Source organism: Pan paniscus, chromosome 22 (genome assembly GCF_029289425.2).
Source record: "Pan paniscus chromosome 22, NHGRI_mPanPan1-v2.0_pri, whole genome shotgun sequence".
In the NCBI taxonomy this organism is placed as follows: Eukaryota; Metazoa; Chordata; class Mammalia; order Primates; family Hominidae; genus Pan; species Pan paniscus.
Window position 1 is genome coordinate 33578913 of NC_073271.2, and position 18949 is coordinate 33597861.

Below are 18949 nucleotides of genomic sequence, written 5' to 3' on the forward strand. Positions count from 1 at the left end.
TTATTATAGTTCCTTGCTAGAACATAGTAACGTGGCTGAAGTAAGAAAGCTGCTTCATTTTTCTTTTAGTAAAATATTGAATTTTTCCCAAGTTTAGCAAAGTTACAGAAACATGCTCATGGTAAAAATGATCGATACAGTTCAGAAGCACGTAGAGACAGAACTCCACATGCATGATTTTCTCCAACATGCTTTCCATACTGTTTGACAGCAGTTGAAAATACTTTGGAACTGCACTCCAAATGATGATTTTAGATAACTTTGAATTATTTGTTAAGTTCATCATTAAATTATAACATTATCTGATGTTAAAACATGTATTGTGATACATTCTTAAGCTAAGATATTATTATACTGAGTTGAATAAAGATTATATAATACGGTAGATAGTAGGTTGAACCATATGAAATTACTGTTTTTGTAAGCCAAATGTAGTCAGAAATCTATCAGCAGTTTCATATGGTTCCGCATAATACTTTATATGATCATCCCTGTTACAGGATGAACTGAGTCATTTTTTTCATTAACATTTGCATTAAAATTTTAGGAAGATAGAAACTTAAGAGTAAAAACATGGGTAATTTGCTTAATTACGAAATCAGGTTAACTAGAAATATGCATATTAGTTTTGTCCCCTTGGAATCTTATCATAGGAAAGGAATGAATGAATGGATAACTTAAATACTTTTTGATGTTGCAGGAGGAAATTAAACTTAGGTTTATTCTGAATTTCATACACAGCAGTCGAGTTAAGAAAGGAGACAATGAGCATGTGGCAAGCACACCTCGTTTATATACCATGTTTACCAGCAGTCCCCCTGTACTGGTGGCTTAATCTTTCTTCACTTTCACTAAATAACTGATAATGTCACTAACTAGTTATGATAGGTGTTATAATACATAGCTAAAAAGGTACCAGAAGTGAAAAAGTTTTTTCTTGCTAATTCACATTCAGATCACCCACAGCAAATTCCAAAAAGAACATCAGATTCTTTGTCACCTAGCATATCACCGTTATGCATGGGAATGTGTATTATTCTCCCTAAAAAAAGTTTCAACTTTATAACTAGAAAAGTAAATCTATTGGGGAAAAAAAACCCTCTAGTGTATTGTTTAGATAGACTATAACTTATTTTTGGATTATCCACTACTTGAATTAGTTGGAGAACAGCTTTCTTTTATTAAGGTGACCAACGCTTTTCAAAATAGTATTGGCATCATCTGATGACTTGTTAGAAATGTTGACCCTTGGCCAGGCATGGTGGCTCACGCCTGTAATCCTAGCACTTTGGGAGGCCAAAGTGAGTGGATCACCTGAGGTCAGGAGTTCAAGACCAGCCTGGCCAACATGGTGAAACTCTGTCTCTACTAAAAATACAGAAATTAGCTACGGGTGGTGGCGGGTGCCTGTAATCCCAGCTAGTTGGGAGGCTGAGGCAGGAGAATTGCTTTACCCTAGGAGACAAAGGTGGCAGTGAGCCAAGAGTGCACCACTGCCCTCCAGCCTGGGTAACAGAGCAAGACTCTGTCTCAGAAAAAAAAAGGAAATGTTGACTTTCAAGCTCTACTGAATCAGAACCGTCACTTTTAAAAAGATTCAAAAACAATTTGCAGGCACATTAAAGTCCAAGAAGTGCTGTTACAGATTATGAATGGCATTGTCACCTCCGCAAGACAGTGCTGATGCAGCCCCTCAGTAAGTGCTTGTTGAATTTAATGCATATAATTCACTCAATCTAGATTCAAAAAATGAAACAAGTATTTCAGGAGGGTAGTGATAACAGCAGTAATCAAGGGAACTACCTGTTTCTTTGTAATTCTTTCATAGCTATCTGGATGTCACAGAATTACCCATCTTTCCTTCCAGATGCATCTTTCAGTCTGATTCTATCCATGCTGGATGGTCATTTGGATGTCTTGTGAATACAGTAGATATACACACATATGTGTATGGATGAGAGAGCAACAGAACTAAAACAGAAATCAACATAGTGTATGAGTTTAGGGAGTAATTAGATTTTGATTAGTCAAGGATGCATAATCTTTCGTAATATTGTAATATATAAGGTAACTAAAAAATAAAAATATGGGGAGATGATATAAAAAATTCCAGCAAAAGGTAAGAAAGGAAAAGGAACATAAAACAGTTGGAACAAATAGATTGTTGGTGTTCATTTATAGATACAGCTCAACCACATACTCTTTACAAGAGATAAACCTAAAATACAAGGAAACAGAAGAAGGTAAAGGTAAAAAGATGGACAAAAGACATACCATACAAAAATTGATGCAGAGAAGGCTTGGTGTAGTCAGACTGATAACAGATAAAGCAAAAAGCTTTACTAGAAATAAAGAGGGCAGTTTATGATGATAAAAGGTATTATTCATCAGGAAGGCATAACAACCCTGAATTTGTATTATCCAGTATAACACTTTAATTAGGAGATTTTTAATACATTGTTGTTGGTAACTGATAGAACAAGATGAGACCAAAATTTAAAAAAAAATACCTATATAAGACAGCATACTTAATAAAATTAAACCTTTGATGAGGCTGACCATGAAGAAAGAGAAGACCTCATTAACCAATGTTGAGGTGAAGAGGATATCACAAAAGCTTATGAGAAGATATTATAAAAACTTGATGTCAGTCCATTTGAAATTTAGATGAAGTTATACTATTAGAAAACTACAACTTAACAGACACAGCAGAAAATAGAAAATCTGAATAGTCCTATTAAACATGATCCTTAGTGGAAAGAGCTACCCACTAGTTTTGAAGTCTTTGGGATTTACAAAAGAAAAAAAAAAACAAAAAACGGAAACTACCCACAAGCAAAACTCCTGGTCCAGAAGGTTTCACCAGTGAATCTACGACACACACATAAAATCATGACCAAATTGCATTCCAGAAATGGAAAATTTTTTTTTGTTTGTTTTCACAGGATCTTGGGCTAGAGTGCCCTGGGCTAGAGTGCAAGTGGTGCAATCATGGCTCACTGCACCCTCCTCCTCCTGGGCCCAGGTGATCCTCTAACCTCAGCCTCCTGAGTAACTAGGACCATAGGCATGTGCCACCACACCCTACTAATGTTTTAATTTTTTTGTAGAGATGGGGTCTCACTATGTTGTCTAGGCTGGTCTCAAACTCCTGGGCTCAAGTGATTTTCCCACCTTGGCCTCCAGATTGCTGGGATTACTGGTGGGAACCACCATGCTTGGCTCAAGGAAAGTCGTTTATCATTTCAAAAATCAATCAGCATCATTCACCACATTAACAGAGTAAATCAGAAAGGTCATCTCATTTCAGTAGATACAGAAAGAGCATTTAATAAAAGTCAGCATCTATTCATGAGGAAAAGGTCTTAGAAAACTAGCAGTAGAAGGAAACTTTGTTAATCTGGGAATAGTATCTGTTAAAAACCTGCAGCAACCATAATACTGGAGAAATGTTGAAAGCTTTCTTTCTAAGAAAGCTGTATTTCCAAGATTGAGAATATGTGAGAGTAGTGTCTGTTACCTCCTTTTTAAATCATCACTGTACTAAAGGTCCCAGCAAGTAGAATAAGGCAAGGGAAAGAATAAGGATTGGAAAGGAAAAATAAAATTGTTCAGATGCTCACTAGCCACATGTGGCTATTTGCTACATTACTGATACAGGTAAATCCATCATTGCAGAAAATTCTGTTGGGCACCACCATTCTATAGAGATCAATGCAATTTCAATTTCAACATCCCAACATGGGTTTGTTTTGGTGGATTTGATGGGGTGAATCAGGAACTTACATGGAATAGCCAAACTTACTTACTTTTTTTTTCTTTTAGAGGTGAGGTCTCTGTTACCCAGGCTGGAGCACATACAGTGGCACAATCATAACTCACTGCAGCCTTGAAATCTTGGGCTCAGGCAGTCCTCCCACCCGAGCCTCCTGAGTAGCTGGAACTACAGGTGTGCATCACCATGCCTGGCTTTTTTTTTTTCTTACAGAGATGAGGTGGTGGTGTGTTTCCCAGGCTGGTCTCAGACTCTCGGGCTCAAGTGATTCCTGCCTCGGCCTCCCAAAGCCCTGCGATTACAGGCACGAGCCCCTGCGCCTGGCCTGCCAAAACATTCTTGAAGAAGAACAGAATTTCCTGTTGGATCTTAAAAATTTTAAAGCTATTGTAATTTAGGTAGTGTCCAGTTCTTGAACAGAGACCTAGATAGGTAAGTCTGTATCCAGTAGAACAGAATAGGCAGTCCAAAACTAGATCCAAGCATAAAGGGAAATGTGATTTATGATAAAGATGGGGTTACAGAGCAGTGGAGAATGTTTGTCTTTTAAATAATTGGTTAAGGATCAATTGGATGTTAATTTGGAGGGGGAAATGAAACTTGATTCCTATTTTACACAGAAGTCAAATGCAAATGGATTTTGCATTTAGATGTGAGAGAGAAAGCCCAGTGTTTAGAAGGTAATAGATTTTTTTCATGACTTTGATATAAGGAAAAATTTCTTAGATTCCAAAAGTATAGTACTAATTGTAAAGCAAAAGTTGATAAAATTAAGAACTTTTATTCATCAAAGTATACCATTAAGAGGGTGACAAGGCAAGCTGCCTGTAACCAATAGGGGCTCGCTCATATTCAGAATATGGATTTTTTAAAATCCTAGAAATTTGTAAGAAATGGGCTTACAATTCAGTAGAAAAAATAGAAAAGCAACCTGAATGTACATTTCACGATGTGATGTGTAAGTGGCCAATAGACATGCAAAAATGCTCGGAGTCACTAGGAAAATGCAAATTAAAACCACACTGGAGTACCACAGCACAAATACACTTAGCATAATGGCTGAAATTAGACTGATGATTGCATGCCATAGTGAAGGAGTGGAGTGTGAGAATTTTTCATAAACTGCTAGTGGTGGATAAATTGATTGGAACAAAAAAAGACCAGAAAAACAACAGGACAGCATCTCTGTGTATACCAAACGATGCATAACAAGAAGCTTACAAGTGGCAGTGTTCATAGTAGCCCCAAACTGGAAATAATCCAGGTGTCGGTCAGTAGTGGAGTGGATAAATTATCATTTGTCCATACTGTTGTAAAGCAAGGTAATGGACAAACTGCAGTTTATAGGCATAAGATGAAGTAAACAATTCTACTCTATTACATTAGTTTGTACTTGCCCTGCTATAAATAAATACCTGAGACTGGGCAATTTATAAAGAAAGGAGGTTTAGTTGGCTCATGGTTGTTTCTTCAGGCTGTACAGGAAGCATGAAAGCCTCTGGGGAGGCCTCAGGAAAACTTTCAATCATGGCAGAAGGCGTTGGAGAAGCAGGCATGTCTTACATGGCCTGCAAAGTCAGGCAAAAGGGGGAGGTGCCACACAGTTTTAAACAGCCTTTTTTCGTGAGAACTCTTATCACGAGGATAGCACTAAGGGGGATGGTGCTAAACCATTAGAAACCACCCTCATAATCCAATAACCTCCTACCAGGGCCCTCCTCCAATATTGGGGATTACAGTTCGACATGAGAATTAGGCAGGGACACAGATCCAAACTGTATCACCTGCTTATATGAAAACATCACGCCTGTAATCCCAGCACTTTGGGAGGCTGAGGCGGGTGGATCACGAGGTCAGGAGATCGAGACCATCCTGGCTAACATGGTGAAACTCTGTCTCTACTAAAAATACAAAAAATTAGCCAGCGTGGTGGTGGGCACCTGTAGTCCCAGCTACTCGGGAGGCTGAGGCAGGAGAATGACGTGAACCCGGGAGGTGGAGCTTGCAGTGAGCCGAGATTGTGCCACTGCACTCCAGCCTGGGTGACAGAGCGAGACTCTGTCTCAAAACTAAATAAATAAAAACAAATCGGGTTTTGGAGGTCAGGATAGTAGTAACTTTTAAGGAAGAGGAAGGAGGTGTTGGTTAGAAAGGGTCATAGAGTGGTGTGGTGGGTTTCTGGGATGCTGGCCATTTTTTCCCCGTTTCGTGACACAGATTGATTTTATGATAGTAATTTAAGCTTTGTGCTAATGATTTTTATACGCTTTTCTACAATATTGCACTGAATAAGTTTAAACATAGTATATAACAGTGACATAGATAATAAAAACAGAAGCTAACATTTTTATAAAAAGTGTTTGGTGTGTGTCACAGGTTTCATTCTGTGTGCCTGTTGGTGGTATCTCATTTAAACTTTGTAACAAGGAATAGGGTCAGTATAGTAATACCTCTGCTTCATAGATAGGGAATCTAAGGCTTTGAACGGTTAAGAAATTTGCCAGTCACAGCCTTAGTCTTTTACTGTTTATAAGAACTTTTTATATATTAAGGATCTCAATTCTTTTCATTTATATTCATTCCTACCTTTTTCTTTTTAATGTTCAGATTTAAAAGCCCTCATCACCCCCAGTATTTGAATTTAGATGTTCAATGTTTTGCTTTTACAAACAACACCAGGATAAACATGCTCGGCATCTTTGTGCACATCATTGATTATTGCCTTAGTGTAAGTTTGTAGAAGTTCTTTTAAAAAGTGAACAAGGTTGTTCTACAGAATTGAATTGAATGAATGTATTTTTGACTATGAATGATGAAATGTTTAGAAAAGTTGGCCATCTTTCACCACAGTTGTACTATCCTTTTACTTATTTAATAAACATTATTAACCATGTAGATTGGGAAAGTTAAGGACCTCACTGTAATGGAGAGAGACGGAAGAGAATCTAAAGTCTGAAAGCAATGCTAGGGGCAGTTGACATTCCAGCTTCAGCAGGGGTGGAGGACTTGAGATTTGTATTTTAGAAAGGTCACTTTAGCCATGTTATTGAGTAGATCCAGAATTGAAAATAGAATAAAGACAGCTATTAGGAATCTGTTTTGGTAATCTTAAGTGTTATATGTGGTGATGTAGATGAAAAGGTTGTGTTTGAGTATTCTGTTAGGAGAGGGAATGAGCAAGATTGGGCAGCTGTGAGGGAAGAACTCTAACATGACTGCCAGAGTGTTGATTCTCATTGACTGCGTAGGCAATGGTGTCATTCCCTGTGGTGGAAAGTAGAGGTGGAACTTAATGTTTGGGGAGCTTTGTTCTCTTTGTTTTGCAGAGTGTGTGCCACATTCAGGTAGAGATGGTATGCTCCACAAGATGGGCACTGGCCCCATGAGCCTTTACTGCACATTGACTGTGCATTACTCTACAGTACTTGCAGATAACATTGGGCCATTTATTAATTGCCAGAGCTGTTCTGAGTATGTTGTATGTATTAAAGCACTAAACCTTCATAACAACCTTTTCCGGTAGGTATTATTATCATTATCAGGATATTAGGTATGCATCACCATACAGCTGGTCACCGGTAGCGCTGGGATCTCCAACCCCAGCAACCTGGCTGAGAGTCTGTGCCCTTCACTGTTGGGCCACCATTATTGTGTGTCTTGAAAATGGTAGAAGTCGGAAGTATTTTGCTACTGAGCGGTATGGTCGGTTGTGTTGTGGCTGTTAGCTGGTTCATTCAGGAGGACAGGCACAAGTATTTTGAATCTAGTCATTCTTGTTGACCAAGGTTTTAGGCTTTAGTCTGTGATTACAAATTTGGCTGAATTTAAGAAAAATCTTTTTTTTATCCTTTTCTTAAAGAATTACGTTTTATTAGATACCATTGCTTTTATGGACCAAAGTGTTAATTTTTCATTTCCGCCATGGATATCATGATCATGGTTCATCCTACCCGTGGGATAATTATTGGCTATTCTTTCTTTGTGGTGAGCTTGCCAGGTCTAGATTCCCTTAGGACTGTTTGAAAGGTGCAGAGAAATCCAACGACCTTGGGTTGAGAAGTTTAGTTCTGTGTTTTATGTTTGTTTTCCTGTTTTTATATCCAACCTTTGATTGCCTGTGTCAGTGGAGAGCACCATAAGGTTTCACCTGGTTTGGGGGATGCTGGCGATGTTGTTTGCCGTAAACCTGGCAGCAGGTGCAAAATAGCATCGCAGAAATGTTCCTTTGAGTTGGTTTGTGAGGAGCTGGTCTGTTGGAGAAGTCCCTCAATAATTAAAAGATGACTTATTTAACTTGTATTATGGTTCTTAATTTATGAAAATCTCGTAGGTGAAAGTAAGTCTTAAAGGTTGTTGCTGTTGCTTTACAAAAAGATTTTCTGAAGATTTTCTCAATACAAGTTTATATTCATTTTAATCACTATGGATCTTTTATACCATTAAAAACATAACTGTTGTGTTGAGTAACATATACCTGTTTGTAGTTAGAAAAGTTTTTTAATATTGAATATCCTAAAGTTCTTATTTAAGGAGCCATTAGATATGTCAAATGATACAAACATTAGGATATGAATATTTCCTTTAAACCTCACTTATCTTCTTGTAGGAGGAGAGACTTCAGCATGCAAACCTTCATCTGTTCGGCTTGCACCGTCATTTTCATTCCATGCTGCTGGCCTTCAGATGGCTGGACAGATGCCCCATTCACATCAGTACAGTGACCGTCGCCAGCCAAACATAAGTGACCAACAGGTTTCTGCCTTATCATATTCTGACCAGATTCAGCAACCTCTAACTAACCAGGTAAGTTCATGGAGTATCGGAAATGACTATTGGAATGGCAGTTTATTCCTTAAAAATGTTGGAATACTAAGTAGGCAAAATGCTTTAATGGCTTTCAGTTTTACATGCAACGTGGGATTATGGATTGGGAAAACATGTTAAGTTTGCATTAAATTTTTTTTTTTTTAATTTTTACTTGTATTTCACTTAAACACTCATAAACATAACCACAGTCTCTCATTCTGTAATAGAAAGGGGAAAAGTTATTTCTGAAGAATATTAAAGGATCTTAAAGAAAAAGCTTATTTTTATGGAAAGGTGGCTAAGTTAAAACCGTTACAGGAAAGCAAGTCAGATTCCATTACAGCAAACTTACAGAACCAATTTTGTGTTATTTTAAACTACCTTTCTACACATTTGTAAAAATAAATACAAAACTCCCTAAAATTCAAAAGAGATGTATGCAAATTAACCGTGCTATTTATTCTAATATTCAGACAGGCTAGTCACCATTTTTCTATGAAGTGAATGGTGTAAATAGAATACATGCTGAACTCTTGGTACTCACACACACATACACATGCATATATATGTATGTGTATGTATTTTTAATATCTTTCTAAATTAACTGCACCATCTACGTTGAGTTTTGGTTTGGGAGACTTAATAGCTGTAGTTGTGTGAAAGTTTCTTGCCCCACGGATATTTGATGTGTGATGAGCACTGAAAATGGCTGCTTTTCCATGGACTTAGAAATTTGGTTTGCCATTCTTTTGTTTAGGTCTTTTAATATATTGTGTGAGGATAAAAGAGTTGGGAGATTTAAAAGTATGTCTTTTCCTGGTGTCTTGTTTATATTAAAACGTGTTTGTAATAAAATTTTGCTAGTAGGCTGACATAATGTTTAAAATATATAACATGTTAACATTCACAGTTAAATAGTTAATAATAAGATGAATTTTGGCAGGACTTAAGATTTTATGTAGTGAATTGATTTCAGTTTAGTTGCGTGTTTGAGAATTGGGACAGTTGTTCAGAATGTCCAAGTTTAGGAAGTGTTTAATTGTGTACCAGAAGAAAACTGCCTGGAAATCTGATAATAATAACACGATGATCCATTTGCACTTTGAGGAAACCAAGTTGATTCAGATTAATTTTCCTGCTTGTTCAAAAGCAGCCTGTCAGGCAGAGTGCTGTTTTTAATGTGTTTCACAGCTGAAAGGACTGCGCTCCCATTTGTGACTTTTCCGTGTGTGAGCAGGAGACTGTGGGGTCCAGCCTGGGCTTCCTTCTTCTTAGATACAGTGCTCTTTCAGGTCTAACCTCTGGTGTCTACAGCGGGCTAGGAAAACTTCAGTCCTTTAAAGTCACTTTATCATTATATTATTTTAGTAAATAATTTAATTAGCAAAGCACCTATTTTTATATCCAACTAACGTCTTATTTGTATTTGGATCATATAAAATAAGAGATATTTCACTTACTATTTCTGTTTTAAGCTATGAAATACTTTTAAAGATTTGTGTGATGTAAAAAGACTATCTTTAAAGTAATAATACTCAGCCAAATATTTCTGCCAAAATCCAAAAATTTCTGGGCCTAATAAGGGAGTCATATTAGAGGATCCCTTTCCTGTAACTAAAGTGTAGGCTGCGTATTAAGTGGCATAGTCTAGTCATAGGACCTGGCTTCAAGGTCTTGGCCGGCTCATGATCTGGTTGTAGGATTTGAGTTAGGTTATTTGTACCCTTCATATCTGTTCTTTGGGCGTCAAATTGGCACCTCCGACTAGAACCCCCAACACATACAAAGTACCTTTTAGCTATAAACTTACTGTAATTTCATTATTTAATTTTCATTGTTTCTTGTTAATCATCCTGTCAGATGTCTTTTAAAAGAGAAATAGAGCGAAAGTAGGTGTAGAAGAGGAAGACTGATGTTTGGAATGCTGGCTCTCTGGGCTATTCTAGTTTTCACAATATCTTCCATAGTTCTTAAATTCTAGTACCCTGGATATGTGTTATAGATGCTATTCAGCTTTATTAATGCTCTCAAAATAACAAGAAAGGCAGAATACAGTGTTTCTGATTCTTCATTATATAGGAAAACAGGAGGTAAATATAAATAAAATGAAATAGGTATTATAATGGAAAACAGTTTTTGAAAGGAGTCCTAGAGCTTATACTAAAGAATCTTTTCAGGACAAAAGTTAATTATTGTCTTAGCTCTTATAACTGATCTAAGCAGGAGGTTTGTAATCTGGGTGAAGTAAAAGGAGCAAGAGATGTGAGCATTGAGGGCGTGCTGTTTCTAGCTCCTGGAGGCAGATAGCTGAGGCAGCAGGAGGAGGTCACCTCAACTTCCCTTTTATTAGGTTACTTGCCTTGCAAAAGGGGTCATTTCTGCAGCTTGGTGAGCTCCTGGGTCCTCTGAACACCATGGACTTAACTTTTTGCTGTAGAAGGTAGAAGGGAGCTTGCTCTATTACTGTACATTCTCTTGACTTCGGCTAGCAGAAGCAGGAAGTAGAGAAAGTGTCAGATGCTTAGGGCTGGCCTTGAGTGTTAGTATAGATGTATAAGTAGGTATTTGGAAAAGCTGCTTTCTAATTCTGGATATGTACTAATGGCATCACAATGTTCCAAAAGAAAAATTTGGTTAATATGAAATCACAATGAAAGCATAGGGAGTATTACTTGCTTTGTAGACATTTATTTGTTCTTTCCATGTATTTTGAGCATCTCAATGCAGGATGTTGTTTGAAGCATGAAATATAAACAGCTTGGCCTTGTAGGCAGAGTATGACCAGTTGTGGAAAAGATTAGCAACATTTTGTGAAGTGCTAATAAGCACACAGCACACACGCATATTGAGTGCAGAAATTTGATCATGTAACTCATGTTTATATCCTATTTTGTATATGTACTGTATATTTGAAATTTTTTTTTTGATTGTATGTGGTTTTGGTGTTTTTGAGTGAGCATCATTACTCCTGAATGTAGTTACTGATTCTTTTTTCAGATGTTTGAAATACCAGTGGAATTGTAAATGGGCAAGTTAAAAACTTAAAGACATTCACAGTTTTTTGATGTAACTAATTTTAATGAATGCCTTTGCTTATTTTAGGCATACCTTAATTACTTTGCTCAACAAATAGCCTAAAAATGACTGCTAAGAGGGTAGACTAGAGGCGTAACATTGATAGGGAGCTCCTGGCAAGGTGTCCTTGTTAAGAGCCTGGGGTTAGGCATGGACATCTTCAGCTACAATATTATAGTAGCTGCACTACGATAATATTTCGGACCACCCGGATGGTGATTTTCCTGTTCTTTAACTGGCTCTGGGACCTTGGTCAAGTTCTTTAACGTTGGAGACTCTGGTTTCTCATGTGTAAAATGGTCACAGGAATGGTATTTATCTCCCTTGAGATTGTTGAGGGGATTGCATGGAAGACTTGTAAAAATATGCACGCTAAAAACATGTTGTTCAGTAAATACCTGCTACTGTTATTGTTACTTTATTATTAAGTTATTCGGTTGACTCTACCAATGACTTATACTTCCTGTCAAGTTTTATTGTAGCGGTAATGAAGCATTGCACTGATTCAGGTTTTGTGAAACCTCACATTTAGGCTGCACTCCACCAGCCCAAGAAAGGGGCTTACTGAATAAACTACCTGCATGAAAACAATGCTGGGAACTTAAATTAAAAAAGAAAAGACATTTAAGGGAAACCTTTCATCACCCTAAATGCTTACAACATTCATTCACAGAAAAACTGACGTTTATTACCCATATTAATTTATGCATTAAGTCCTTAAGGAATAGTATAAAAATATTCTGTGAACTTAGCATTAGCTACTGTTTAGAAAAGTAAGACTATCTATTTGAAAAATTAAATAATTCAGATCATCTTCTTAATTCTGATGATTTTTGTCAGACAAATAGTTATAATCACCAAGGGTTCCCCCCCCCCCCAGCCTTATTTGGAATTAAGAAGCACAGGACCTTGAGAAGAGATAGTGTTATTTCAGTAAATGGGTGAATTTGCCCCCTGGGTAACAACTTTTTAGAGTTTGAGTATACATGCAGAAGAAACCAGTGTTAATGTTGGTTCATGATAAAGTGCACGTAGTAAAGTTCATGATTTACAGCACGTAAAATGCTGTAACAATTCTGTCTTTTCAGACCACATGGATGGTGATTTTTCCTGTTCTGTCCACTGGTACAAACCTCCCCTCTTCTCTTTTTTGGTGTGGGGTAGGTTAACAATTATACCATGACTCCACACATTTTTGCGAGGTCTTAGTATGATGTGTTTACTGTCACTCTGCCCCTCCGATTGACCCGAGTGTCCTTGGAGAGACGTTGTGTCAGGGTCTTCTGGCTCATTTCCCAGCACAAATGTCCAGAAGAGTTGGGCAGGAACACAAAGATGGGCCAGGGGGAATGGCTGTGTCCACCTTGATGGAAATAATTGGTTTTGAGGATCTGTTGAATGCAAGAACCCCCATTGGGAATCCTTTGACTGAGGCATGACACTTGCTGGAGCAGTGGCACTCGGACAGCAATCCAGGATCATTGACGCTAGCCACAGCACTCCTGAGGTGTGTGTATAGAGGGGGTGCATGCCCCTGCTCTATCATCTGTTGTAATTGCTGTGGAAACGGTCTAGCAGGATGCTCACGGTGGAACCCCTCATTGCCTGTCAGATGGTGTCGAGAGCCATGAGTTGGGAACAGGGAAGGGGACTGTGAGGGCAAGCCTTGGTTAGGGGCAGATATTTGTCAGAGGGCAGCAGGGTCTGGAGACATTAGGAGCTGAATTTCTTCTTATTAGAAGCAGTTGGAGGGAATGGTGCTCTGCTGCCAGCCTCCTTTTTTGGTGCCAGCTGGGTCCTGAAATCCTGTGTTAAGGAAGCTGAAAGTTGCCTCTGAGGGCTGGGTTTATCTTTGTCTGCTAGTTGTGAACCTGGTCAGGTTTTAGGAATAATTCAGAAAAAAATTTTCTTTGGGCTAATTGTGTGGTAGAGAAGTCCTCGTGGGCAGCATCCTGTGTGTCTCCTAGATTGGCGTATGTCTGCATTTCTACCACTTTAAATTCGGCGGAATAGGATCAAAGCCTCAGGCAGCTGGGCATATTATCCTCTAATTTCATTGATTTGTTCTAGTGGTTGTCTTTATTGGAATCCACATGAAAGGGAACTTTGAGAGAGAATGTATAATCATCTAATGTGTAGCGATCTTTAAAAAAGTAGATACATGCAGGTTACAGAAGAGGGAATTTATATCTTATAGTTAAAGTGCTAGTCTTTTCTGTCTATTTAAGGTGATGCCTGATATTGTCATGTTACAGAGGCGGATGCCCCAAACCTTCCGTGACCCAGCAACTGCTCCCCTGAGAAAACTTTCTGTTGACTTGATCAAAACATACAAGCATATTAATGAGGTAAGACTTGATTTGTTATAATAACATCTATCTTGCAATACGTCATTGAGAAAAAAAGTGCGACCTATTTACCCTAAACTTTTTTTCATTCCTAGTAGTTGTCATATTGATGATTATTATGAAGACTAATGATTTAGAAATAATATGATTACAATTATGTAAAAGATATATTAACAAGGACTGCAGAGTATAAAGATAATTGTGGATAACTTGATTTTTTTAAGGTTGTATTTAATATACTGTTATTTCTTTTTTTAATTTTTATTTATTTTTTGTTTTTTATTTCATTTGAGTTCTGTAATAACTTATTCAAAACAAGAAAGGGGAATAAGGACTCTAAAAGTATATATGTGTTAGAATTTTTGCTAGAATTTTTATATATTTGTTTCTGCTTTTGCCATGGGTGTCAGGAAGCTCTGAAATATGTTTAATACCTAGTTACAGGCATTTGGCCTAGTTTATTTGATCTATCTATATTTCTGTGATTTTATTGTCTTTTAACTTTTTATGTGTTCTTTTATCTATATCTTTTTATGATAAGATGTCCAGAAGCTTTTTTGTTGTAAGTAAATAAGATAAAAAACAGACACAGCACTTTGAATTCCTTGCCTGTACTTGGTGTTTTGCCACCGAAAATTTTGCTGGTGTCTTGGACCATTGGCTTCATTGCCATTTGCTTGTGGCTTCAACTTTGTCTCCAAAGTTAATTATTAAAGGAGCATTTCTGGAGAAGAATCCATGTTTTCTTTCCTCTTCTAGTGGGAGCCCTGCACCCTTTCATGTTGAAGGCTTGTCCTTTGCCAGCTTTAGAGCTGCTTAGCTGAAAAGTGAAAAGATGTTCTTAGGTACATGCAAATTTTATAGCAATTTAATGTTATTTAATGACAGTATTACTACATTACAGTGGCAGTGTGGCAACATAAAATTAGAATGAACTCTGTGAGGAACATTTCTGAGTTAGATTTTGTACACATTTATATATTATAAACATGTTCCAGACTAGCTTGTGATTATCTGAATATATCTGATAAATTGTTGATAACAGTATATTAATTTCAATTTGTTATTATCTGATAAATTGTTAACAAAGCTACAGTTAAACTGTTGTTAACAGTAGCTTTGTTGGAGCTTGTTTTTAAGTGTCTTACCACGTTATAAAGTAGACTTTTTCTGATGTTACTCCATGCAGTGTAATTTATAATTTCGCCAAAGTTAGTTTACCAGTTACTTGGACTATTTCCTCGTTCATCTAGTATTTTTTTTTTTTTTTACTAGTCTTAGAAACAGTGTTGGTGTTTTTTGTTTTTGTTTTTTTTTTTTTTTTTTGGAGACAGAGTCTCGCTTTGTCACCAAGGCTGCCAGCCTGGAGTGCAGTGGCGCGATCTCGGCTCACTGCAACCTCCGCCTCCCGGGTTCATACCTTTCTCCTGCCTCAGCCTCCTGAGTAGCTGGGACTACAGGTGCCCGCCACCATGCCCAGCTAATTTTTTGTATTTTTAGTAGAGACGGGGTTTCACCGTGTTAGCCAGGATGGTCTCGATCTCCTGACCTCGTGATCCACCCTCCTTGGCCTCCCAAAGTGCTGGGATTACAGGTGTGAGCCACCGTGCCCGGCCCAGAATCAGTGTTAAAGAAAATAACTCAGCCTGTGATTAACCATAGGCATATGGTCTTTGGGAGTGGGGGCTAAGAGGCCATAGCTGTTTTTCATTAATCATTATATTTTTATAGGTTTAAAAACTGGGCATGTCTCAGAGGGCCTATTTATTTTAGTAAAACATCACTTCGTCTACATTTAAACTTATTTTAAAAATATGTTGCCATAAAATCAAATATAAATAAATTCATGCAAGTTACAGAAGAGGGAATTTATATCAATAAATTCCCTTTATATCCCAAATATAAAGTTGGGATTGACTGGAAGGGGGCATGAGAGAACTTGAACTTGAGGGACATGAAAATGTTACTTGGCTGTTTGGCATTTGGTAACTTTTGTCAAAATTCCTCATGTTGAACTCTTAAGATCTGTGCCACCTCACTGTATATAAATTATACTTCAATTTAACAAATAAATATAAACCAGGTCCTTTTACTTTTCTTGAATGGCATACTTTGGACAAGTAACTTAACATTTTTTGTTTACAAAGTCTATAAACAGTATAACTATAATGAATTTCACTGTAAAAAATTTTTCATTGGTTAGATCAGTATTATTTTCTAACTCAAATGTCAACTGTAGAAAATAGATGTGTGTCAATATACTCTGATAATGCCCTTCCTCACAGTGATTTAAATTTTACAGTTAACACTATGTATTCTCATTTCAGGTTTACTATGCAAAAAAGAAGCGAAGACACCAACAGGGCCAGGGAGACGATTCTAGTCATAAGAAGGAACGGAAGGTTTACAATGATGGTTATGATGATGATAACTATGATTATATTGTAAAAAACGGAGAAAAGTGGATGGATCGTTACGAAATTGACTCCTTGATAGGCAAAGGTTCCTTTGGACAGGTAATTTCATGGAAAATGCTGAATTTCATTAGTTAGAAAGAACTTCTTAGTGAATCTTGTTGTTAACAGCCCTTCCTCAAGAGTGTAATTTTAATATTTGCAAATAGAGCTCAGCAGTGGATATGCAAGTATTTGGATGACCATAATTCTTTAAAGGTAGTGATACTGCATCAGTAATAAAAACTCCTTAGACTTCTAAAAACTTTTATGGCTACCAAGTGCTCATTTTACTAATGACTGATGAATTTTAATCACTTAATAGATAGTATTGCCTCTTTGTTATGGGCCTTGTATAGTCTGTAGATGATTGTTAATTACATATGCTAGAGGTATTTACCTTCTTGTCTGATAGACCACTTCAAAGAGAAAAGAATTACCATGTTCAGGTGGTGCAGTGGGAGTCCACTCACTTTTCAGGAGGCTTTGGAAAGCTGGGGGTTGTTCCCTGGCTTTTTCTCCCATTTCATGTTGTAACTGTATCAGACCTCTAAGCAGGCAGGCAGTCTTAGTCTCTTGTATCAGTCGCACCAATACCAAGAGTTTTGGGTCTTTCTCCTTGTGCTTTATTTATTTATTTAGAGACAGACTTGCACTCCTGTCACCCAGGCTGGAGTGCAGTGGTGCACTCTCGGCTCACTGCAACTTCCATTTCCCAGGTTCAAGTGATTCTCATGCCTCAGCCTCCCGAGTAGCTGGGATTACAGGTGTGTGCCTGTAACCACACCTGGCTAATTTTTGTATTTTTAGTAGAGACAGGGTTTCACCATGTTGGCCAGGCTGGTCTCAAACTCCTGACCTCAGGTAATCTGCTCACCTTGGCCTCCCAAAGTGCTGGGATTTCAGGCGTGAGCCACCATGCCTGGCCTTCTTGTATTTTTAAAAATATTTTTTCGGGTCAGGCGTGGTGACTCACACCTATAATCCCAGCACTTTGGGAATCTGAAGCAGAAGGATCACCTGAGCCCAGTAATTCCAGAACAGCCTGGGCAACATAGCAAGACCTTGTCTCTATTTATTTGGAAAAAAAAAAAAATGTTAGGGGGATCTCTGGCTGTGGTCCCCCAGCTGTTCCCAGTTGTAAGTCCTTCTATCACATTGAGTCACAGAGCTGTGTTTTGTTTGAGGTGTGATTTGCTGATAATCCCAGTCTCCTCTGCCTTGCAACCCTTGTGGAATGAGATGGTTATTAATCTGCAGTCCAAACTTTTGACTTTTCGATGATGAGGATAGAATGGGAATCAAAATGACTTTTCCTAAATTGCCTTTTTTTGTTTTCTTAAACTATGGAACCTGCGTGTGCTTATTTCTCTGTTCCTGCCCTGAGAGAACACAAAATACATGCTCTTTTTTAACCTGTGAGGAAAAAGCCATCATGCTTAAAACAGAAAGTGTACTGTATTATCGGGGGAAATTCAGCCAGATATCGGGCAAAATTCACCCCCGATATTTCATGTAGGTTCTTTTCTATTTTCCCTAAGCGTCGGCCGGTTTGAGAAATAAAGGGACAGAGTACAAAAGAGAAATATTTTAAAGCTGGGCATCTGGGGGAGACATCACATGTCGGTAGGTTCTGTGATGCCCCACAAGCCGCAAAACCAGCAAGTTTTTATTAGGGATTTTCAAAAGGGGAGGGAGTATACGAATAAGGTGTGGGTCACAGAGATCACATACTTCACAAGGTAATATAATATTACAAGGCAAATGGAGGCAGGGCGATATCACAGGACCACAGGACCAGGGCGAAATTAAAATTGCTAATGAAGTTTTGGGCACCATTGTCATTGATAACATCTTATCAGGAGACAGGGTTTGAGAGCAGACAACCCGTCTGACCAAAATTTATTAGGCGGGAATTTCCTTGTCCTAATAAGCCTGGGGGCGCTATGGGAGACTGGGGCTTATTTCATCCCTACAGTCTCGACCATAGAAGATGGCCACACCCAAGGGGGCCATTTCAGAGACCTACCCTCAGGGGCTCATTCTCTTTCTCAGGGATGTTCCTTGCTGAGAAAAAGAATTCAGCGGTATTTCTCCCATTTGCTTTTGAAAGAAGAGAAATATGGCTCTGTTTCGCCCGGGTCAGTGGTCAGAGTTTAAGATTATCTCTCTCGTTCCCTGAACATTGCTGTTATCCTGTTCTTTTTTCAAGGTGCCCAGATTTCATGTTGTTCAAACACACATGCTCTACAATTTGTGCAGTTAATGCAGTCATCACAGGGTCCTGAGGCAACATACATCCTCCTCAGCTTACGAAAATGACGGGATTAAGAGATTAAAGACAGGCATAGGAAATCACAAGGGTATTGATTGGGGAAGTGATAAGTGTCCATGAAATCTTCACAATTTATGTTTAGAGATTGCAGTAAAGACAGGCGTAAGAAATTATAAAAGTATTAATTTGGGGAACTAATAAATGTCCATGAAATCTT

At 38.0% G+C, this 18949-nt stretch overlaps 1 protein-coding gene across 10 annotated transcripts in view; it reads left to right on the forward strand.

Annotated features, from left to right (window-relative positions):
- The window catches only part of DYRK1A (dual specificity tyrosine phosphorylation regulated kinase 1A), a 154191-nt gene that overhangs the window by 103316 nt on the left and 31926 nt on the right, over nucleotides 1-18949 (forward strand). For 7 of the 10 annotated variants that reach the window (XM_034948179.3, XM_057300947.2, XM_034948178.3 and 4 more), the window contains 3 exons: nucleotides 8382-8578; nucleotides 13885-14004; nucleotides 16332-16520. In XM_034948179.3, coding sequence (XP_034804070.1) covers nucleotides 8382-8578; nucleotides 13885-14004; nucleotides 16332-16520 — 506 coding nt within the window. Of the gene's footprint in view, nucleotides 1-3825; nucleotides 3950-8381; nucleotides 8579-13884; nucleotides 14005-16331; nucleotides 16521-18949 lie in introns of those variants that run through there. The other 3 variants (XM_063601383.1, XM_055105301.2, XM_034948184.3) reach the window with 2 other exon arrangements.